The 23863-nt window shown below is 39.7% G+C and overlaps 1 protein-coding gene across 8 annotated transcripts in view; it reads left to right on the top strand.

Moving 5' to 3' along the window:
• ARHGEF9 (Cdc42 guanine nucleotide exchange factor 9) overlaps positions 1–23863 on the top strand; it is a 396118-nt gene that overhangs the window by 285416 nt on the left and 86839 nt on the right. For all 8 annotated transcript variants that reach the window (XM_070461884.1, XM_070461883.1, XM_070461885.1 and 5 more), the window contains 2 exons: positions 592–721; positions 10927–11058. In XM_070461884.1, the coding sequence (XP_070317985.1) occupies positions 592–721; positions 10927–11058 (262 nt within the window). The remainder of the gene's footprint in view (positions 1–591; positions 722–10926; positions 11059–23863) is intronic.

The following is a 23863-nucleotide window of genomic DNA, read 5'->3' as shown; positions in this document are numbered from 1 at the left end:
CTTTGGGCAGACTTCCCCAGAAATAGTTGCTAGAACAGATGGTAAAGTTGACTGGACTATGCCATGTGTAAAGCTCCCTTCTTGCTCCTTGGCTGATTGTATCAAACAGAGTACAAAAATAATGGCATAAAAAAGATAAGTCTATTTCTCATTCATGTAAAAAAAAAAAAAAGCCAGGCTGCCTTGCTTTCTCCATGATTATCAGAGACTCTTTCCAGTTTTCTCTTATCCTATCCTTAAGAGTATGGAGCTTGTCCTTATGGTCCAAGATGGCTGGTAGAACTTCAGCCTTCACATCTAAATTCTAAGCATCAGGATGAAGTAATACGAAAGAAGGGCCTTCTGTCTTTCTTAAAGGAGATTTCTCAAAAGTTCTACCCAACATTTCTATTTATATATCACTTAACAGAACTAGATCACATAAATCACCTCTTGGAAATGTATTCCTTTACTCCACATGGCATGGATTCCATCTGAAAATCAGGGCTCTGTTGCTAAGTAGGAACAGGAGAAGGATGTTAGAGTTAACACCCAGCGCATTGGTTCTATGGCACATTAACTCATCCAATTTGTAATTTTGTATCTTCACAGTGACTACAGGTATGTGGCGGCTGCTCTGGCTGTCATGAGAAATGTGACTCAGCAGATCAATGAACGCAAGCGTCGCTTGGAGAATATTGACAAGATTGCACAGTGGCAAGCCTCTGTTCTAGATTGGGAGGTAGGACACTTTCACCAGCAGGGACACTGGAGAGTTCAAATACCTTAGCCAAAACCTCACATTTTAACCAAAGTTGAACAAAGAGTAATTATATTTGAAAAACAGGAGAAAGGATTTAAATTAGAGCCAAGGCAAAACTCACTGCTAATGAGAGGTGTCCTGTACTTAAATAGCTTTCTAAGAAAGTTGGAGAAAAGTCTGTAGCAATACTTTACTAGGACAGGAAAGATTCATTTCGTTGGGTGTTACTAAGAAACAATTGGGGTGACTCAGTAACCTTTCAAAGCTATTTCAAGTCCTGGAATTTTATCACCACCAGATAAACACTTGGATAAGTTGTAATATGTACAAATCCATTCCCAGACCCAGAATGCAAGGTTGGTTCTCTGATACAGGCCAGCCAACATACTTCTTTTCCTCTTGTCAGGGATCACCTCACCCTGACATATCTACTAGTTCTATCTAAGCCTACACACTTGAGGTCACGATCATCATCCCTGACCAAGTGATAGACCACATTCTGTTTTTTAATCATCTGATCGTAAAAATAATTCCTGAGTCTTAATTCTTTTTTTTTTTTAACTTAAAAAATTTTTTTTTCATTTATTTTTATTAGTTGGAAGCTAATTACTTTACAATATTGTAGTGGTTTTTGTCATACATTGACATGAATCAGCCATGGATTTACATGTGTTCCCCATCCCGATCCCCCCTCCCACCTCCCTCTCCACCCGATCCCTCTGGGTCTTCCCAGTGCACCAGCTAGATGCCCATCAGCAGACGAGTGGATAAGGAAGATGTGGCACATATACACCATGGAGTATTACTCAGCCATTAAAAATAATTCATTTGAATCAGTTCTAATGAGATGGATGAAACTGGAGCCCATTATACAGAGTGAAGTAAGCCTGAGTCTTAATTCTACTGAAAACAATTATGACTTCTCTGAACTCAGAAAGCCTTCAGTGAAGTCACTAAAGCCTTGTCATGTGAAATGTTCACTTGAAGAGGAAATACACAGAATAACAGCTAAACAGAGCTTTTGCCTCCAATGCCATGGTTCCTCTGAAGTTCCTAAAGGGTCTGTTCAGTAGAAACAGAGCTGTGAGTTTTAATACCTCACAGGTACCTATATGTTAAGTACAGTATTTATTGTTTGTCTCTTATACCCATCAGGAGAGGTAGGAGTAATGACATTTCATATTTATCTGTCAGGCCCGAGTTATGAAATATGACAGTTCATAGCTAATATAACCAAGATGGAAAAAGCTGGACATGCTACCATGGAGGAAGAGGCAATCTTAAGCTTCATAGTCATAGTGTAAAAGTTGAGTCAGCTCCCCATTCCACTGGCCTCCACACAGGTACAATTCCCTGTAATTTGAGAGGTAGTATTCCTCTAGCTTCTCATATAGTTTAGCACATTCTGAGGGGATTAAATATCAGTCTTAGAGTTACTTAACCAAGATCCAGAAAAAATCATCTTTTCTTTGTTCTGCGACCTCTGTTCATCTTTAATGTAAATGGCTGGAAATGTCCACAGTTCTAAGCAGTGGGCATATTTTTGGGTCTTATTGGAAAGATAGTGTCCCCATATAGAATAGAAAACAGCAGTGATTCTTTGAGATGCAGGGAAAGGAAGGAAACTTCTAAAGATACCTTCTTGCTCATAAGCCAGCACTGGCACAGACTTATTAGAAAATCACAGATTCTCTTTCCCTTGGGTCTGGTTTGCTTTGGCTATTTGCCTGATCAAATGACCTCTAGAAAGCCTGCAAAGTCTCAGGTACTCTGAAACTGTGGCTGGCTAGCAGGTCTCTTTTTCTCTACCCTTGATGGGATTCTCTGTAATACTAGTTTCCCAGCAGCAATTGACTTTCTATCCTATGGAACATTTTTCCCCTTTCCAATACTTAGAAGACTTTCTAATTCCTCCATGTGCTCTGAGCCTCCAGTCCCTGCATCTGGGGTCATACAATATCAAGAATAGCTTCAAATTCTTTGCCCTGCTCAGAAAGCTTCAGTCATACCCAACTTGAAAGCACTGAACTATAATTTAGAGATTCAGCATCTCAGAAAGAGTTTTATAAAAAAAAGAAAGAAAGAAAGAAAGAGTTTTATATTTTTATGTCTATAGGTGGGGGGGGGGGGAGCGTGAGAAACAAAAAGGCAAGTCTAAGGTAGGATTGATAGGTGGCAGTTACTCTCTCCCTCTTTAGTAAGCATGATTGATTTGTCCTCTAATCTCATCTAAGCCCACACAACCCTGCTTGACAAAGCCTTTCTTTATCTAAGTTGGTTAGAAGAAAAAATTTTTGTGGTTAACTTTTCAGACTCTGTGGTCACTGTGGAACTTACCAGCTACAGAGATGTTGCCCTCTAGGAAAGTTTTTCTTTAGCAAGGCCTGTTGGGTACATTTCAGAAACCAGGCCCAAAGTTTCGATCAAGTGTACCATATCTAGTCTTAAACACTTCTAGAATGTCAATGTCACTAGGGCTCTTAGTGAATTCCCTGAGCAATAACCCTGGTCATGCTTATGCACATGTGTGTGCATATACATATGTGCACACATGCACACCTTGTAATGATGGTGAAAGTCTGAGAAGCCTATTCCTCAGCAAGGCCAAATAGCAAGTCAATGACAAAACTAAAACTTGAATCTAGCCTCCAAATTCTTTTTTTTTTTTTTTTGGAGATACAAATACAAGCACTTTGTTTTAAAAAGTAAACACAAAAGATAGATGTAAATTCAAAAGTGTTTAAATGCTTCCATTTTGAATAATTCAATTAATAGGGTATTGTTTTCACTGCTGCACCACATACTCTTGTAGTCTTCTGCTTCCTGCAGTGCAGTTGCTGTCCTTTATGATATTACAAGGACTTGTTTCTTCAGTAAAGTGTCCATATCTAAGAAAGAGAGTAAAACTGTCTTGGGGCACGGGGGAAATCCAAATCCCAGTAAGGCTAAAGGTGGATGAGTGCTGGGGCCTCCCCCAGGAAGAAACAGGATATGTCTGTTCCATGGCTGGTTGGCTCTTGGCTTAGGTGGCCCAAGCTCACTAGTTCCCTTTGTTGTATAGTCCACCTACCCAAGCAGTTGAACAGGCAGAGAGAAGCTCTGCCAGCTTGGTGGTGCTGCTGTGGACAAGCCTTGCACATCAAGAAAATGAAGCAGTGCTTTTCTCTTTCTGCCACTCCCTTACCTCCTCTAGATGTTTGAAAAAACAAGGTAGCTGTTAAAAACATAAACATCTACAGAATAATTAAACTTTAATTTGTCAAATGAAAAATAAGAGTCATAGAAGGAACCTTCAGAGCTTAATATCCCTTGAAGAGAAATTAGGAAAGAGGGTGAACAGTTGGTAGTATACAGGCAATAGCAATTGTTGCCTTCTCAATAAATCAGAGCATTTGGATAGAGAGCAGGAGATCTTGTATTATATCGACACCTGGCCCTCCCTTAACTTATTCCATGAACATTCTGGGTCTTTTTGCCCACCTCCCTTTACCATCCCTGCTCCCTGTCAACCTAAATGGGACCTAGAATTCTTTGAGTACCCCCTGCTCTGCCTCACCCTCTAGGGATCCTAAAAGCCAGTACCAGTATCACCTATACTTCTAAATAATAAGTACCTTGGACAGCTTAGGGGAGCAGCAGGAAGAAGAACCTGTTCTCAAGAATTACAGTTTCTTGGAAATTTCTATTTCTAATTTCTCTGATGCTGATATTTGGTTAAGCTGTCACTTTGCTACCCTTCATCTGCATTAGATCCACTTAAAGGGAAGGGAGAAGGAGCATATCCCTAACAGCTTATTTTTATCTCTCTCTCTTTTTTTTCTGGAGCTTTTTACCAGGATCCCAAATTTGCAGCTTGTATTTAGGAACTTGATTGTGTATAGTTGTGATTACCTGTTCATAACACCCCTCCCCTCAACAGCCTGGTTATATATACTCAAGAGCATGTTCCAGTTTACTATTGGACTTCTTAATCCAAAGAATTTAGAGGAAATATAAAAGTCCAATGTGATGGAGGCAGCAAAAACATCTACTTAAAAGCTAAAGTGACTGGATGAAGCATGCTCCTGGGACCATTAGATCAAATGTGGAGTTGAATGTATTTGTTACTTCCCTGCCTTCCTGCCAGCAGGAAGAATAAAAAATAAGCTATGAGAAGGATAGCATTTATCTTGTCCTTCTCTCCTTTGCTGTGCTCAGGGCACAGCCCCACATGAGATAATTAGCCTGTAATTAGAATGAGGTGCTAGACACTGAGATATTGAGATGAATGAGATGTGGCCTTGGCTGTCCAGTGAGGACAAATATGTCCTAGGAAGAGCAAAATCATGGAAGAATAGAAGAAAACAGAAGGCATGTAGGGAAAGAGGAGGTAAGAAGTGATTGCACTTGAGGGGTCAAGGCAAAGAACTATGTGGTGCAAGTGGGACAGAGGGGCAAAGCAGAGAACTCTAAACTCTAAGGTCTCTCTCCCTTACATGAACTGATTTGATGTTCTCAAGTAGCCATGTAAAGTAGGTCAAACAGAAACCTTTGTATTAGCCACATTGTTTAAATGAGGAAGCAGATCGATGGTAATTAAGCTACTTCCCAAGAAAGAGAGTTGGTGGCAGCATTGTCCCCAGAACCCAAGTACTTGACAGTTCCACCTTAGAAATCTTCCAAGGCAGCTGGTTGTTCCATTATGGGATCATTATTTTGCTGTGGTTTGATGGTTTAAAGTATAACATTTAGAGGGACTCTGTCCTAGATTCTTCCACTTTGGGCATATTAATCCTAATTTCTCTGACATTGGTTTAGGAGTAAATAATAGTACCTCCCTTATTCATCAGAGGGCAGACAGAATAAAAACCACAGTCACAGAAAACTAACCAAACTGATCACATGGAACACAGCCTTGTCTGATTCAATGAAATTATGACCCATGCTATGTAGGGCCACCCAAGATGGGCAGGATATTGTGAAGAGTTCTGACAAAACGTGGTCTTCTGGAGAAGGGAATGGTAAACCACTTCAGTATTCTTGCCTTGAGGACCCCATGAGCAGTATGAAAAGGCAAAAAGATATGACACTGAAAGATTAACTTGCCAGTCAGTAGTTGCCCAATCTGCTACTAGAGAAGAGTGGAGAAATAGCTCCAGCAAGAATGAAGAAACAGCCAAAGCGAAAACAATGCCCAGCTGTGCTTGTGACTGGTGATGGAAGTGAAGTCCGATGCTGTAAAGAATAATATTGCATAGGAACCTGGAATGTTAGGTCCCTGAATCAAGGTAAATGGGAACTGGTCAAATAAGAGATGGAGAGAGTGAACATTGGCATGTTAGGAATCAGTGAATTAAAATGGACTGGGATGGGTGGTTTTAATTCAGATGACCATTATATTTACTACTGTGGGCAGGAATCCCCTAGAAGAAATGAAGTAACCCTCAGAGTCAACAAAAGAGTCCAAAATTCAGTACTTGGGTGCAATCTGAAAAATGACAGAATGATCTCTGTTCATTTCCAAGGCAAACCATTCAATAGCACAGTAATCCAAGTCTATGCCCCAACCACTAATGCTGAAGAAGCTGAAGTTGAATGGTTCTGTGATGACCTACAAGGTCTTCTGGTATTAACACCTAAAATGGATGTCCTTTTCATCATAGGGGACTGGAATGCAAAAGTAGGAAGTCAAGATATACCCGGAGTAACAGGCAAGTTTCTCCTTAGAGTACAAAATGAAGCAGGGCAAAGGCTAATAGAGTTTTGCCAAGAGAATGCACTGGTTATAGCAAACACCCTCTTCCTACAACACAAGAGAATATTCTACACATGGGCATCACCAAATGGTCAATACCAAAATCAGATTGAATATACTCTTTGCAGCCAAAGATGGAGAAGCTCTATACAGTCAGCAAAAACTGACTGTGGCTCAGATCATGAACTCCTCCTTCATGAATTTAAATTCAGATTTAAATTGAAGAAAGTGGGGAAAACCACTAGACCATTCAGGTATGATTTAAATCAAATCCCTCATGATTATACAGTGGAAGTGACAAGTAGATTCAAGGGATTACATCTCATAGAGTGTCTGAAGAACTATGGATAGAAGTTCATGACATTGTACAGCAGGCAGTGATCAAGACCATCCCCAAGTAAAAGAAATGCAAAAAGTCAAAATGGTTGTCTGAAGAGGCCTTACAAATAGCTGAGAAAAGAAGAGAAGTAAAAAGAAATGGAAGAAAGGAAAGATATGCCCATCTGAATGTAGAGTTCCAAAGAATAACAAGGAGAGATAAGAAAGATTTCCTCAGTGATCAATGCAAAATAGAGGAAAACAATAGAATGGGAAAGACTAGAGATCTCTTTCAGAAAAAATAGAGATACCAAGAGAATATTTCATGCAAAGATGGGCACAATAAACGACAGAAGTGGTATGAACATAAGAGAAGCAGAAGATATTAAGAAGAGGTGGCAAGAATACACAGAAGAACTATACAAAAAAGATCTTAATGACCCATATTACCATGATGATGTGATCACTCACCTAGAGCCAGACATCCTGGAGTTCGAAGTCAAGTGGGCCTTAAGAAGCATCACTACACAAAGCTAGTGGAGGTGATGGAATTCCAGCTGAACTATTACAAGCTATTACAAGTAAAAGATGATGCTGTGAAAGTACTGCACTCAATATGCCAGCAAATTTGGAAAACTCAGCAGTGGCCACAGGACTGGAAAAGGTCAGTTTTCATTCCAATCCCAAAGAAAGGCAATGCCAAAGAATGTTCAAACTACTGCACAATTGCCCTCATCTCACACGCTAGCAAAGTAATGCTCAAAATTCTCCAAGACAGGCTTCAATAGTACATGAACTGAGGACTTCGAGATGTTTAAGCTGGATTTAGAAAAGGCAGAGGAACCAGAGATCAAATTGCCAAATCCATAGGATCATAGAAGAAGCAAGAGAGTTCCAGAAAAACATCATTTTCTGCTTTATTGACTACTCCAAAGCCTTTGACTGTGGATCACAACAAACTGTGGAACATTGTTAAAGTGATGGGAATACCAGACCACCTTACCTGTCTCCTGGGAAATCTGTATGCAAGTCAAGATGCAACAGTTAGAACTGGACATGGACTGTTCCAACATGGAACCGATTGGTTCCAAATTGGCAAGGGATATGGCAAGAATATATAATGTCACCCTTCTTATTTAACTTATATGCAGAATATATCATGAGAAATCCTGGGCTGGTTGAAACACAAGCTGGAATCAAGATTCCTGACAGAAATATCAATAACTTCAGATATGTAGATGACACCACTCTTATGGCAAAAAGTGAAGAGGAACTAAAGAGCCTCTTGATGAAAGTGAAAGAAGAGAGTCAAAAAGTTGGCTTAAAACTCAGCATTCAGAAAACTAAAATCATGGCATCCAGTCCCATCACTTCATGGCAAATAGATGGGGAAACAATGGAAACAGTGACAAACTTTATTTTGGGGGGCTCCAAAATCAGTTCAGATGGTAACTGCAGCCATGAAAGTAAAAGATGCTTGCTCCTCGGAAGAAAAGCTATGACAAACCTAGACAGCATATTAAAAAGCAGAGACATTACTTTGCCAACAAAGGTCCACATAGTCAAAGCTATGGTTTTTCCACTAGTCATGTATGGATGTGGGAATAGGACCATGAAGAAAGCTGAGTGCCAAAAAAATTGATGCTTTTGTATTGTGTTGTTGAAAACTCTTGACTGCAAGGAAATCAAACCAGTCAATCCTAAAGGAAATCAGTCCTGAATATTCATTGGAAGGACTAATGCTGAAGCTGAAGTTCCAATACTGGCCACTTGATGTGAAGAACTGTCTCATTGGTAAAGACCCTAATGCTGAGAAAGACTGAAGGCAGGAGGAGAAGGGGATCACAGTCGATGAGATTGTTGGATGGCATCACTGACTCAATGGACATGAGTTTGAATAAGCTCTGGTATTTGGTGATGGACAGGGAAGCCTGGCATACTGCAGTCAATGGGGTTGCAAAGAGTCAGACATGACTGCGTGACTGAACTGAACTGAACTGAACAGGACATCCCTTATTGGGTTATGAGTATTAATTGGAGTATGTGGCACAGGATTTGGGACACACAGTAATATTCAAGGTAATAGCTATCATTGTGTGAAATGTACTTTTCTAAGCAATTTATATGTTATATAATTCTTACAACAGCCAGATGAGGTTGGTCATATTATTATCATCATTTTAAAGATGAGGAAACTGAGGAACAGAGAACATAAGAGAGTTACCTGACAGCAATCAGCTTGGTGATCACAGAGGTGTATTTATTCAAGTTTCCTTCTTGGTAGAATGACACCAAGTGGCACTCATGGCAAGTACTTAGAATTGATAGAATTGGAGTACTCCTCGCTGGTAGAGTGGGTGGACCAGATGGCAATGAGCAGTAACCTTGGTCTGATCATCCTTGGCTTAGCAAATTGTGCCTTTGAAAATCATCCTGGGCATCTTTGTATGGCATTGTCCCCCATACGTTTCTTCATACATTTCTTTCACTTCATACGTGTTTAAAATGGATTCTTATACATGTTCCTGGCCTGTCTCAAGTTGGGGCATGGACGAGTGGTACACCTTTCAGCTTCCCATCCCTCTGACACTAAAACTTGGCATGGCCCCCACACTCTCAGGGATTCTTTTCCTAGTCCTGGGCTTCCAGAGGTTCTGGGTTAGTATGTGGGCCTGACAAGGAGGAGTATTTACCAAAATTCCAGGAAGCCCCTAGGCTGTGGTCTGGAGTCACACTAGTACCTCTGAGCTTTCTTTTTGAGGTTGTAATATTAGAAAATATTTCCAAAGAGCTCCTGTTTTTCTTCCTATCTCTTAGACTGAAAACAAAGTGATATGCTCAATAATACCACTTCTAGCTACCCTTCTCTTTGTGCCACTGCCTTTCCTATGTTGTTTGCCTCTGATTGTTTCCAGGAAAATGCAGGAGCCCCCATGTCTAACTTTGACTTGAAACTTCTTGATGCAGGGCTGAGATCTTAGCAATAGAGTGTCAGGGCTGGGACCTTAGAAATCATCCTCACATACCTCATTTAACAGCTAGAAAAACTGAGACCCAGAGAGAGGAAGGGACTGACCCCCTTCAGTGCCCTTTTGGCCTAGAGACAATATAATATATTGACAAAAATGAGCACACTTTCTGGAGTTGCAGACTTAGGGTTGCATTGTGGATCTTTGGCTAATTAGCTGGGTGATCATGGCTGATCACTTGACTTCTTTGTCCATCAGACTATACAGATGATAGCAAGACTATCTACCTCCCAGAGCTATTGTGATGCTCAGAAGAGACAGAGTGAAAGTATGTAGCATGATGTCTGACCCCTGTAGGTGCTCAGTAAGTATTAACTCTCCTGAATCATGGAGCCACTGCTCTTTGTCCCCATGGTTTGCCTTGCATTCCACAAGTTCTGAGCATACCTGTGTTAGACTCCTCTGCTGAGGTGTAAACTCTTTAAGAACAGGGCAAGATATGGCTTGGCATCTGGCAAACACCCCTACATATCAGAGTTCCCACAAATAAAAGGCCCTTGGAAACTGTGGAATAGAATTAGCTAAGAGTTAAATGTCTTGGTGGGGCTTTTGGTGTGTGTCTGATTCTACATAGCAAGAAAGATAAACAAGTTATTCAGGCTTTCTGGATATCAGACCAAGGTAGCTATTCTTATCCCTCCTTGTCTTGTTTTACTTGTCTGGGAACCAAAGTGACTTCTCACACCTGCTCAAGCTTTACTCTTCAGGTACGAGAAAGAGACTTAAAGTCTAGAACTGGGATGAAAGATTGGGATGGAAAGAGATTCATAGTTAAAAAAAAAAGAGAGGGAGAATATGAGAGAGAGAGAGACAGATAGACATATCAAGGTAGCTGGTGCCTCTGTGGCCAGAGAGCAACTGGTAAAGGACTGTATCAGTCCTGGGTAGTGGGGCTCGTTTGACTTCAGGATAAACAAAACTATGGGTCTTTATAACTCATGGAGCCTTTCAGGGACTCCCAGGGGTCCCTCCCTCTATTCCTTCTTCCTCACTACTCCCTTTCTGTTATTTCCCAGCTTATAGTCAACCCTAGGTGTCTCCAGGCAGATGAAGATGCCATGCTTCCTGCCTGGCTGCCTCTTATTATCATATGTCCTTTCCAGGGCGAGGACATTCTAGACAGGAGCTCGGAGCTGATCTACACTGGGGAGATGGCGTGGATCTACCAGCCCTATGGCCGCAACCAGCAGCGAGTCTTCTTCCTGTTTGACCACCAGATGGTCCTCTGCAAGAAGGTAACCCTACCCCTTTCTTCCCTGAGGGAGATGGTCACCTCAGGGAGCACCAGACCCTTCCCCACTGTCATCCCTTGCTCCAAATGAGGTGAGCAACCCTACTAGGGAAGAATAAGACAGGAAATCAGCAACAATTCCATATCATGATCACTGGTATGGCTTGACATCACAGGCAGTGCTGTCTTATCGGCTGTGAAACTCTGAAATTCATAAGTTTTGTGTTGGTATATTTTTTAGACTTTTCCTTCCTACTCTTCATGGTGATCTTTCTCACTCTTTTCCACCCAGAGCTGATAGACTACACTGCTGATCTGTACCAGTTCCTAAAAATATTGTAATATTTCTATTCTAGTTTGTGAACAGTGGCTTCCCTGAGCACCTCCTCCCATTTCTTCTCTAATAGCTTTGCCCATCTGGCCCTTACTGCCCTAGGAACCAACACGGGACATCCTAACTTACCCTTACAGGTAGGTACATTTGTAATAGGAAGTTTCCCTGTTCCCCTACCCATTTCCTCTATAAGGTGAGTCACATCCCTATAACTCTCAACTGTGCTCTCCTTTACATTCCCTTCTATTTAATTCATTTGATAAAATGTCTTACTCTTATGATTAACTCGGTATGAGGTTTGTTTCTTAGTATCTTCTCCTTGGCGGGTAGGAGGGTGGTATATGTTTTCAGCCTGATTCCTCCAGATTGGATACTATTTCCTCTACCTCCTCCCTTAGGATAGGGAGTTCAGATAACTTTTGGCTCCAGGGACTGGTGAAAAGAATTTGGGACCAGGGGAAGTTAAAGAGGAGGGCAAAACCAAAGAATGTTTAGAGTGACTTTAAATTCACCATCCTACCCTTGGCTCTTTCTCCATAATTCACTTCCTTTGTTCTCTTCTTCACCCATAGCAAATACCTTTGCAAGGGAATACTAAGTCATGAAACATTAAACACTATAATGTTTTCTAACCTGGAGAAGGAAATGGCAACCCACTCCAGTATTCTTGCCTGGAGAATTCTATGGACAGAGGAGCCTGGTGGGCTACAGTCCATGGAGTCACAAAGAGTTGGATACGACTGAGTGACTTTTTTTTTTTTCAACCTGGAACAAGAACCACACTGTTTTTTTGTTTTGTATTGGTTTGGTTTTTTTTTTTTTTTTCCACTTATTTTTATTAGTTGGAAGTTAATTACTTTACTATATTGTAGTAGTTTTTGCCATACATTGCCATGAATCAGCCATGGATTTACATGTGTTCCCCATCCTGAACCCCCCCTCACCTTCCTCCCCATCCCATCCCTCTGGGTCATCCCAGTGCACCAGCCCGGAGCACTTGTCTTATGCATCCAACCTGGACTGGCGATCTGTCTCACACTTGATAATATACATGTTTCGATGCTGTTCTCTCAGATCATCCCACCCTCGCCTTTTCCCATAGAGTCCAAAAGTCTGTTCTATACATCTGTGTCTCTTTTTCTGTCTTTTTTTAAGCTGCTTTTCTCTGTGTATGCCACATCTTATATTAAATCTTTGTTCACTTGCCTTTGATGGTACAGTAAGGGAACAAATTGAGTTTCAAGTCAAACCTCCTCAGTGTTTGGGGATAAGCTTTTAAGTACCAGCTCTGGAACTGTTAGCTGGCTAGTTAATGGAGATAGTTACTGCCTTGGTCTTGACCTGGCCCTGGAAGAGATAATTTTTAGGAATCTGGAACTTGGCTAAACACCTAGCCCTCTTATTATTTACCCCCAACTCTTCCTTAGACTTACATCAAATCAGGAGGCAGATTTTTGAGGATTAATTTAGGTAGCCAAGCAAATTCTCAGCATATCAGCCATGTTACCCATAGGCATCTGCCAATTCTCCCCACTGAGGCATTTTTATACTCCGAACAACCAGTCATAGAGAGACACAGAAAAACAATTAGGAAGCTGGTTTATTTTAGAGTTGTGTACAGCTCAGACCCTGTTAATCTGGGTACCTGTCTGCCGAGGCTGAGATTACTTTAAGTAAAATGTGAAACTTAGCTCTAGAAAGAGGTAGATATAAGAAACTAAGAGACAGAACCAGGAGCCAGGACACAAAATAGTGATGCAAAGGCTAGGAATAAAGGAAAGGAACAAGATGCACAGTGGGCTTAGTTTATGAGCAAGGGGCAGCAGAAGAATAAAATGGAATGAGAGTCAGCTCCAGGCCAACTAGTATGAGCAAGTGATTAAGGAGAAACCAGAAGTCAAGGCAGGGTTGGGGGTTCAAGCAAGTCAACCTGGCAGGATGGGGGTAGCAGGCAACAAGGATCATGAAAACAAGAGAAACCTTGAAGCTAGCAAAGCTTTCTTCCAATGAGAGCCTTCTTTTTCTAGTAAGAACTGTGGACTTGCCTTCCAGAACAAAGCTAACTCAGACTCTTGAGTATAAAGGGCACTAACTACATACCTGGGCCTTCTTGACTCTGGTTTCTCAGAGCATGAGCAACTACAGCTTGATTTTTCAAAGGCTATTAAAGATATATATGATGCTTGTGTTGAGGCTATGGTTGAGGATTTCTATTTGATACCTAAAATAGGCCTTTCTATTCAGCAAATAGGGAGTAATCTTTTGAGAAATGACCATGAAGCCAAAATAAGATATAGAAAGAGACAAGGTCCTTTGTCTGCTGGGTGGTTGAGAGACCTCTTGTCACTGCTATAAAGACTTTCCTCATGAGGTAAAGCTAGAAGAAATGGACAGAGCCTCTTGAAGGTGAAGATTCCTTTGGCAAAGGAAATCTATAAAGGAAAAGAAGGAGAAGGGCCAGGACTAGAACTGGGCGAGTAAAGCACACACCTTAGGCACAGATTTAAAAATGATGCCCCAGAACACAGTAATCTTTTTACAAGGAAGAAAGGGGACAAGAAAGCTAAGTAATCAAATGTCACTACACTAAGCTTTCTGATGAGTTCATATTTTAAAAGGAAGAGGAAACATGGGGCCCTAGCAAGTGGATAGATAATATGTAATATTTTATATGTGGTAGGGTGTTTAATAGGAGTGACAGAGGTTAGTTTCATGAATCCTAGAATGGGTAAAAGGTTTTAAAGATTCTAAGATAATATCAATGATTTTAAAAGAGCTGTTCGAAGAAAGAAGAAAAAAAGTGATATTCTGTCAGCTCCTTGCTAAGGACAAATAATTTACTAGTAACAGAGGAACATAAAACTTCTCTGTCAATGGAAAAAGAGCATAAACTTGTTGAGGGGGAATTTAAACCTAAAATATCTGTAGTTGTAAGAAAACATTTCAGTGTTCTGAATTTCATACTGTAATTATTGATCCCCTGCTCTGTGCCAGCCAGCTCTGCCTTCTTTGGGCTTGTGATCTAAAATAATTTAAAAATATATACATCATTGGGCACTGAAATAATCCTGAGATGTCCCCAGCAGAATTGCTGTAGATAAACTCAACAGAATCATGTGTTCCAGGAGATCTATCAAAACACTGTAGATGAGAAAATGTACCAGTTTTCAAAATGTAAAAGATTCTAGAAAATACAGATTGACAATGATGGACTAAGATTCACTGTGTGCCTCTATGATTCTGTTCTAATACCTTTATTTTCATTAACTCAATTTAATCATCACAACAAACATATAAGGTAAGTACTATTATTTTTCCCATTTTAAATATATATAACGTGAGGTACAGAGAAGTTGTATGGTTATGAAGTTGCCTAAAAATTGACAGAAGGTAATGGAACAAAACCCTGAATACATTGTTCAATAAAGTTCTTGGTGAAAATGAAAAATGTATCTTTTATTTTTGCTTAAAAATACAAAGTAACTTGCTAACCAACCCAATATAATTTGCCTAAGGTGATACCATAGCTATTGAGTGATGGAGCCAGGAATTGAATCTAGGAAAGCTAGCTAGACTTTTCATTAGTAATCTCTATGTCATTATTCCCATTGAGCTTATCAGAATTCTATAATAGATTATCAAACAGAGGTAGACATTTAAATGGAGGTACAGTGACAGGGACTCACCATTGGTTTCCTAAGAGCAGATCATGTCACATAAAATCCAGTTTCTATCTTGCCATTAACTAGAGTAGTTGATGAGAAGGTTGCACTAGATAGAAAATATCATGATTTTAGCCTGGTGCTTCAGATTTTCTAAGGTTTCCTTGGAGATAGAAGGAATGTGGAGTGGTAGAAAAAGCATAAAATTTATGGTCAGATTTGGGGCTCCTTAGTTCCAGCACTCTCTAACTACATGATTTCAAACAAATGACTTTTCACTTCCTTCACCTTTACTTTATTGTCTGTAAAATGAAGATAATAGCTACTCTACAGGATTGTGAAGATTAAATGAAATCAGTGCATATAAAATGCCTGATGGTGGGCCTTACACCTAGTAGGTACTTGTTAGTCTTCTCCCAACCCAATAAAGAAATAATCAGCCTTGTAGCTTATGCACGCTCAGAATACTGGAGTGGGTTGCCATTTCCTCGTCCCAGGGATTTTCCCAACTCAGGGATCAAACCTGCATCTCCTGCATTGCAAGCAAATTCTTTACCTACTGAGCCATCAGGGAAGCCCCTCCATCACTAGATGTGCCACAAAGTGAGCTAGATGTTTTCCTGCCAGAGATAGTATAAGAGAGATTGAAAGACCTACCTGATTCCTGAGATAATTTGGCCCAGTTATTATTAATAAGTTCTCATCCAACTCTCAAGGTTCTGTTCATTCCCAAAACATTAAGCTAAAACTTCCCCAACTAGAAGTTGGGATTGTGTACACCACTTAGAACAGCTTGAAAAATGTGTAGCTTATTTCAGAATGTGCATATGTGTGTGTGAATATATATATGAAGGTGCTTTCTAAGCATCATTATACTAGGTGGAAAATGACACCAGTGGCTTCTAACTGTGTGATCCCTTCCTTAACTTTTGCTGCTTTCCTCTTTGTCACTTTTGTTTTGAAAAATCTAGATAAGCCTTTTTTTACCCATTTATTTTTATTAGTTGGAGGCTAATTACTTTACAATATTGTAGTGGTTTCTGTCATACATTGACATGAATCAGCCAAGGATCTACACACATTCCCCATCCCGATCCCCCCTCCCATCTCCCTCTCCACTCGATCCCTCCAGGTCTTCCCAGTGCACCAGGCCCGAGTACTTGTCTCATGCATCTAACCTGGACTGGTGATCTGTTTCACCCTTGATAATATACATGTTTCGATGCTGTTCTCTTGAAACATCACACCCTTGCCTTCTCCCACAGAGTGCAAAAGTCTGTTCTGTACATCTCTGTCTCTTTTTCTGTTTTGCATATAGGGTTATCATTACCATCTTTCTAAATTCCACATATATGTGTTAGTATACTGTATTGAATCAGTTCTAATGAGATGGATGAAACTGGAGCCCATTATACAGAGTGAAGTAAGTCAGAAAGATAAGCCTTTTAAATTTTTTTTCTTGTCCATTATGATATCACTTATGTTTCTGCTCCTCTGCAGCTTGTTGTTGTTCAGTCACTAAATCGTGTCTGACTCTATGTGACCTCATGGACTGCAGCACACCAGGCTTCTCTGTCCTTCAGTATCTCCCTGAGTTTGCTCAAACTAATGTCCATTAAATAGGTGATGCTATCCAATCATCTTATCCTCTGTTGTCCTCTTTTCCTCCTGCTGTCAATCTTTCCCAGCATCAGGATCCTTTCCAATGAATCAGCTCTTCTCATCAGGTGGCCAAAGTATTGGAGCTTCAGCTTCAGCATCAGTCTTTCCAGTGAATATTCAGGGTTGATTTCCTTTAGGATTGACTGATTTGATCTCCTTGCAGTCCAAGGGACTCTCAAGAGCCTTCTCCAGCACCACAGATTGAAAGAGTCAATTCTTCAGTGCTCAGTCTTCTTTATGTTCCAAATCTCACATCCATATATGACTACTGGAAAACCATAGCTTTGACTATACTTTTTTGGCAAAGTGATATCTCTGCTTTTTAAAACACTGTCTAGGTTTGTCATAGCTTTTCTTCCAAGGAGCAAGCGTCTTTTAATTTCCTGGCTGCAGTCACAATGATTTTGGAGCCCAAGAAAATAAACTGTCACTGCTCCCAATTTTTCCCCATCTATTTGCCATAAAGTGATGGTGCTGAATGCCATGATATTACTATTTTGAGTGTTGAGTTTTAAGCCAGCTTTTTCACTCTCCTCCTTCACCCTCATTAAGAGTCTCTAGTTCCTCTGTACTTTCTCCCATTAGAGTGGTATTATCTGCATATCTGAGGCTGTTGATGTTTCTCCCTCCAATCTTGATTCCAGTTTGTGATTCATCCAGCCTGGCATTTCTCATGATATACTCTGCATCTAAGTTAAATAAACAGGGTGACAATATACAACCTTGACATACTGCTTTGCCAATTTTGAACCAGTCCACTGTTCCATGTCCTGTTCTAAAAGTTGCTTCTTGACCTGCATACAGCCTTCTCAGGAGATAGGTAAGGTGGTCTAGCCTTCCCATCTCTTTAAGAATTGTCCAGTGTGTTGTCATCCACACAAAGACTTTAGCATAGTTAATGAAGCAGAAATAGATATTTTTCTGAAAGTCCTTTGCTTTCTCTATGATCCAATGAATGTTGGTAATTTGGCCTCTGGTACTTCTGCCTTTTCTTAGACCTTGCTTATACATCTGGAATTTCTCAGTTCATGTACTGCTGAAGCCTACCTCGAAGGACTTTGAGTTGCTAGCTTATGAAATGAGCACCTGTACAGTAGTTTGAACATTCTTTGGCATTGCTCTTCTTTGAGATTGGAATGAAAACTGACCTTTTCCAGTCCTTTGGCCGCTTTCCAGGTTTTCCAAATTTGCTGACATATTGAGTGTAGCTTTTTAACAGCATCATCTTTTAGGATTTGAAATAGTTCAGCTGGAATTCTATCACCTCCACTGGCTTTGTTTGAAGTAATACTCCCTAAGGCTCACTTGACTTCACACTCCAGGATGTCTGGCTCTAGGAGAGTGACTACACATTTGTGTTTATCCGAGTCATTACGACCTTTTTTGTATAGTTCTTCTGTGTATTCTTGCCATTTCTTCTTAATCTCTTCTGCTTCTATTATGTCCTTAGCAATTCTGTCCTTTACCATGCCCATCCTTGCATGAAATATTCCCCTGGTATCTCCAATTTTTTGAAGAGATTTCTAGTCTTTCCCATTCTATTGCTTTCTTCTATTTCTTTGCATTTTTTAAGAAGTCTTTCTTCTCTCTCCTTGTTATCCTTTGGATCTCTTCATTCAGTTTGATATATCTTTACCTTTCTCCTTTGCCTTTTGCTTCTCTCCTTTTCTCAGCTATTTGTAAAGCCTCCTCAGACAACCACTTTGGTTTCTTGAATTTTTTTTCTTTGGAATTGTTTTGGTCACTGCCTTCTATACATTGTTACAAACCTCTGTCCATAGTTCTTCAGGGACTCTGTCTACCAGATCTAACCCCTTGAATCTATTTGTCACCTACATGGTATAGTCATAAGGGATTTGATGGCCTGTGGTTTTCCCTACTTTCTTCTATTTAAGCCTGAAATTTGCAATAAGGAGCTCATGATCTTAGCCACTGTCAGCTCCAGGTCTTGTTGTTTGCTGACTGTATACAGCTTCTCCATCATTGGCTTCAAAGTATGTAATTAATCTGATTTTTTCAATGTTGACCATCTGGTGATGTCCATGTGTAGAGTTGTCTCTTGTGTTGTTGGAAGAGGGTATTTTCTATGACTGGTATGTTCTCTTGACAAAACTCTGTTAGCCTTTGCCCTGCTTCATTTTGTAGTCCAAGGCCAAACTTGCCTGTTACTCCAGGTATCTCTTGACTTCCTACTTTTGCATTCTAGTCCCCTATAATGAAAAGGACATCTTTTTTTGGATGTTGATTCTAGAAGGTCTTGTAAGTCCTCACAGAACTGTTCAACTTCAGCTTCTTTGGCATTAGTGGTTGGAGCATAGACTTGGATTACTGTGATATTGAATTGTTTGCCTTGGAGACAAACCGAGATCATTCTATTGTTTTCGAGATTGTACCCAAGTACTAGGATTTCCTGATAGCTCAGTTGGTAAAGAATCTGCCTGCAATGCAGGAGACCTGGGTTTGATCCCTGGGTTGGGGAGATCCCCTGGAGAAGGGAAAGATTACCCACTCCAGTATTCGGACCTAGAGAATTCCATGGACTGTATGGTCTATGAGGTTGCAAAGAGTCAGACATGACTGAGCACCTTTCATTTTCATTTCACCCAAGTACTGCATTTTGAACTATTTTGTTGACTGTGAGGGCTAATCCATTTCTTTTCAGGAATTTTTGCCCACAGTGAAAGTGAAAGTGAAGTCTCTCAGTCATGTCCGACTCTTTGTGACCCCATGGACTGTAGCCTACCAGGCTCCTCAGTCCATGGAATTTTCCAGGCAAGAGTACTAGACTGGGTTGCCATTTCCTTCTCCAGGGGATCTTCCTAACTCAGGAATCGAACCCAGGTCTCCTGCACTGCGGGCAGATGCTTTGCCATCTGAGACACCAGGGAAGCCCACAGTAGTACATATAACTGTTATCTGAATTTAATTTTGTTTAATAGTTTTTTTGTTATTTTCCTCCTGAGATGATTATATTGGAAATGAATTAGTTGCTTCTGGAAAGTTTACCATTTTTTGCTTCTCCCCCTTCATATTTTATTGAGGAAGAGAGGACAACCCCTTTTCCCTCTCCTCAGTCAATCATCCACCAATATTCTTACAACTCTGCTGTTGCCACAAACAGTCTTTTCCCTATCTTTCATCAATTGTGCTAGTCTGGACATGCTCTGTTGTCCCCTGCATCATAACTGCTTAGTTTTTTGTTGCTTTCATCATATTCTGGGAGAATTGGAAATAAATTGAATGTAAGGATGCTGGAGAGAGAATTTATTCTGTTCATGGAACTTTCTGCCTTTGGACCATTTTTTCATGAACTAAAAGGCCAAACTTGGAGGTTGAGGCATTTACGACAACTCAAAAATGCATCAGAGATGGAATTGAGAAGAAAAAAAAAGAGTTCTACTTAAAACCAGTGGATTTTTTTTTCATTTATTTTTATTAGTTGGAGGCTAATTACTTTACAATATTGTAGTGGCTTTTGCTGTACATTGACATGAATCAGCCATGGATTTACATGTGTTCCCCATCCCGATCCCCCCTCCCGCCTCCCTCCCCATCCCATCCCTCTGAGTCATCCCAGTACATGAGCCCTGAGCACTTCGCTCATGCATCCAACCTGAACTGGTGATCTGTTTCACACTTGATAATATACATGTTTCGATGCTGTTCTCTCGGATCATCCCACCCTCACCTTCTCCCACAGAGTCCAAAAGTGTGTTCTATACATCTGTGTCTCTTTTTCTGTCTTGCATATAGGGTTATCATTACCATCTTTCTAAATTCCATATATATGCATTAGTATACTGTATTGCTGTTTGTCTTTCTGGCTTACTTCACTCTGTATAATGGGCTTCAGTTTCATCCATCTCATTAGAACTGATTCAAATGTTTTCTTTTTAATGGCTGAGTAATATTCCATTGTGTATATGTGCCATAGCTTTCTTATCCATTCATCTGCTAATGGGCATCTAGGTTGCTTCCATGTCCTGGCTATTATAAACAGTGCTGCAGTGAACACTGGGGTACATGTATCTCTTTCAGTTCTGGTTTCCTCAGTGTATATGCCCTGCAGTGGGATTGCTAGGTCATATGGCAGTTCTATTTCCAGTTTTTTTAAGGAATCTCCACACTGTTTTCCATAGTGACTGTACTAGTTTGCATTCCCACCAACAGTGTAAGAGGGTTCCTTTTTCTCCACACCCTCTCCAGCATTTATTGTTTGTAGACTTTTGGATAGCAGCCATCCTGACTGGCGTGTAATGGTACCTCATTGTGGTTTTGATTTGCATTTCTCTGATAATGAGTGATGTTGAGCATCTTTTCATGTGTTTTTTTGCCATCTGTATGGCTTCTTTGGAGAAATGTCTGTTTAGTTCTTTGGCCTATTTTTTGATTGGGTCATTTATTTTTCTGGAATTAAGCTGCAGGCGTTGCTTTTATATTTTTGAGATTAATCTTTGTTGCTTCGTTCGCTATTATTTTCTCCCATTCTGAGGGCTGTCTTTTCACCTTGTTTATAGTTTCCTTTGTTGTGCAAAAGCTTTTAAGTTTAATTAGGTTCCATTTGTTTACATTTGCTTTTATTTCCAATATTCTGGGAGGTGGGTCATAGAGGATTTTGCTGTGATTTATGTTGGAGGGTGTTTTGCCTATGTTCTCCTCTAGGAGTTTTATAGTTTCTGGTCTTATGTTTAGATCTTTAATCTATTTTGAGTTTATTTTTGTGTATGGTGATAGAAAGTGTTCTAGTTTCGTTCTTTTACAAGTGGTTGACCAGTTTTCCCAGCACCAGTTGTTAAAGAGGTTGTCTTTATTCCATTGTATATTCTTTCCTCCTTTGTCGAAGATAAGGTGTCCATAGGTACGTGGATTTATCTCTGGGCTTTCTATTTTGCTCCACTGATCTATATTTCTGTCTTTGTGCCAGTACCATACTGCCTTAATGACTGTGGCTTTGTAGTAGAGCCTGAAGTCAGGCAGGTTGATTCCTCCAGTTCCATTCTACTTTCTCAAGATTGTGTTGGCTATTCGAGGTTCTTTTGTTTTTCCATAGAAATTGTGAAATTATTTGTTCTAGTTCTGTGAAAAATACCACTGGTAGCTTGATAGGGATTGCATTGAATCTATAGATTGCTTTGGGTAGTATACTCATTTTCACAATATTGATTCTTCCAATCCATGAACATGGTATATTTCTCCATCTATTTGTGTTCTCTTTGATTTCTTTCATCCATGTTTTATACTTTCCTATATATAGGTCTTTTGTTTCTTTAGGTAGATATACTCCTAAGTATTTTATTCTTTTTGTTGCAATGGTGAATGGTATTGTTCCCTTAATTTCTCTTTCTGTTTTCTCATTGTTAGCATATAGGAATGCAAGGGATTTCTGTGTGTTAATTTTATATCCTGCAACTTTACTGTATTCATTGATTATCTCTAGTAATTTTCTGATAGGGTCTTTTGGGTTTTCTATGTAGAGTATCATGTCATCTTCAAACAATGAGAGTTTTACTTCTTATTTTCCTATCTGGATTCCTTTTATTTCTTTTTCTGCTCTGATTTCTGTGGCCAACACTTCCAAAACTATGTTGAATAGTAGTGGTGAGAGTGGGCACCCTTGTCTTGTCCCTGACTTTAAGGGAACTTAAATTTTCAATTTTTAACCATTGAGGGTAATATTTGCTGTGGGTTTGTCATATATAGCTTTTATTATGTTGAGTTATGTTCTTTCTATTCATGCTTTCTGGAGAGTTTTTATCATAAATGGATGTTGAATTTTTTCAAAGGCTTTTTCTGCATCTGTTGAGATAATCATATGTTTTTTATCTTCCAATTTGTTAATGTGTTGTGTTACATTGATTTATTTGCAGATATTAAAGAATCCTTGCATTCCTGGGATAAAGCACACTTGGTCATGATGTATGACCTTTTAAAATGTTGTTGGATTCTGTTTGCTAGAATTTTGTTAAGGATTTTTGCATCTATGTTCATCAGTGATATTGGCCTGTAGTTTACTTTTTTGTGGCATCTTTGGTTTTGGAATTAGGGTGATGGTGGCATCATAGAATGAGTTTGGAAGTTTACCTTCTTCAATTTTCTGGAAGAGTTTGAGTAAATTAGGTTTTAGCTCTTCTCTAAATTTTTGGTAGTATTCAGCTGTGAAGCCATCTGGGCTTTTTTTTTGCTGGAAGATATCTGATTACAGTTTCAACGTCTGTGCTTGTGATGGGTCTGTGAAGATCTTCTATTTCTTCCTGGTTCAGTTTTGGAAAGTTATACTTTTCTATGAATTTGTCCATTTCTTCCAAGTTGTCCATTTTATTGGCATAGAGCTGCTGGTAGTAGTCTCTTATGATCCTTTGTATTTCAGAGTTGTCTGTTGTGATCTCTCCATTTTCGTTTCTAATTTTGTTGATTTGGCTCTTCTCCCTTTTTTTCTTAATGAGTCTGACTAACGGTTTGTCAATTTTGTTTATCTTTTCAAAAAACCAGCTTTTAGCTTTGTTGATTTTTGCTATGGTATCTTTTGTTTCCTTTGTATTTATTTCTGCCCTAATTTTTAAGATTTCTTTCCTCCTACTAACCCTGGGGTTTTTCATTTCTTCCTTCTCTAGTTGCTTTAGGTGTAGAGTTAGGTTATTTATTTGACTTTTTTCTTGTTTCTTGAGGTAAGCCTGTATTGCTATGAACCTTCCCCTTAGCACTGCTTTTACAGTGCCCCATAGGTTTTGGGTTGTGTTTTCATTTTCATTCATTTCTATGCATATTTTGATTTCTTTTTTGATTTCTGCTATGATTTGTTGGTTATTCAGAATCCTGTTATTTAGCCTCCATGTGTTGGAATTTTTAATAGTTTCTTTTTCCTGTAATTGAGATCTAATCTTACTGCATTGTGGTCAGGAAACATGACTGGAATAATTTCAATTTTTTTTCATTTACCAAGGCTAGATTTATGGCCCAGGATATGATCTATTGTGGACAAGGTTCCATGTGCACTTGAGAAAAAAGGTGAAACTGATTGCTTTGAGGTACAATGTCCTATAGATATCAATTATATCTAGCTGGTCCATTGTGGCATTTAAAGTTTGTGTTTCCTTGTTAGTTTTCTGTTTATTTGATCTATCCATAGGTGTGAGTGGGGTATTAAAGTCTCC

This window comes from Odocoileus virginianus, chromosome X (assembly GCF_023699985.2).
Source record: "Odocoileus virginianus isolate 20LAN1187 ecotype Illinois chromosome X, Ovbor_1.2, whole genome shotgun sequence".
In the NCBI taxonomy this organism is placed as follows: domain Eukaryota; kingdom Metazoa; phylum Chordata; class Mammalia; order Artiodactyla; family Cervidae; genus Odocoileus; species Odocoileus virginianus.
This window is presented reverse-complemented; position numbering and strand designations above follow the sequence as displayed.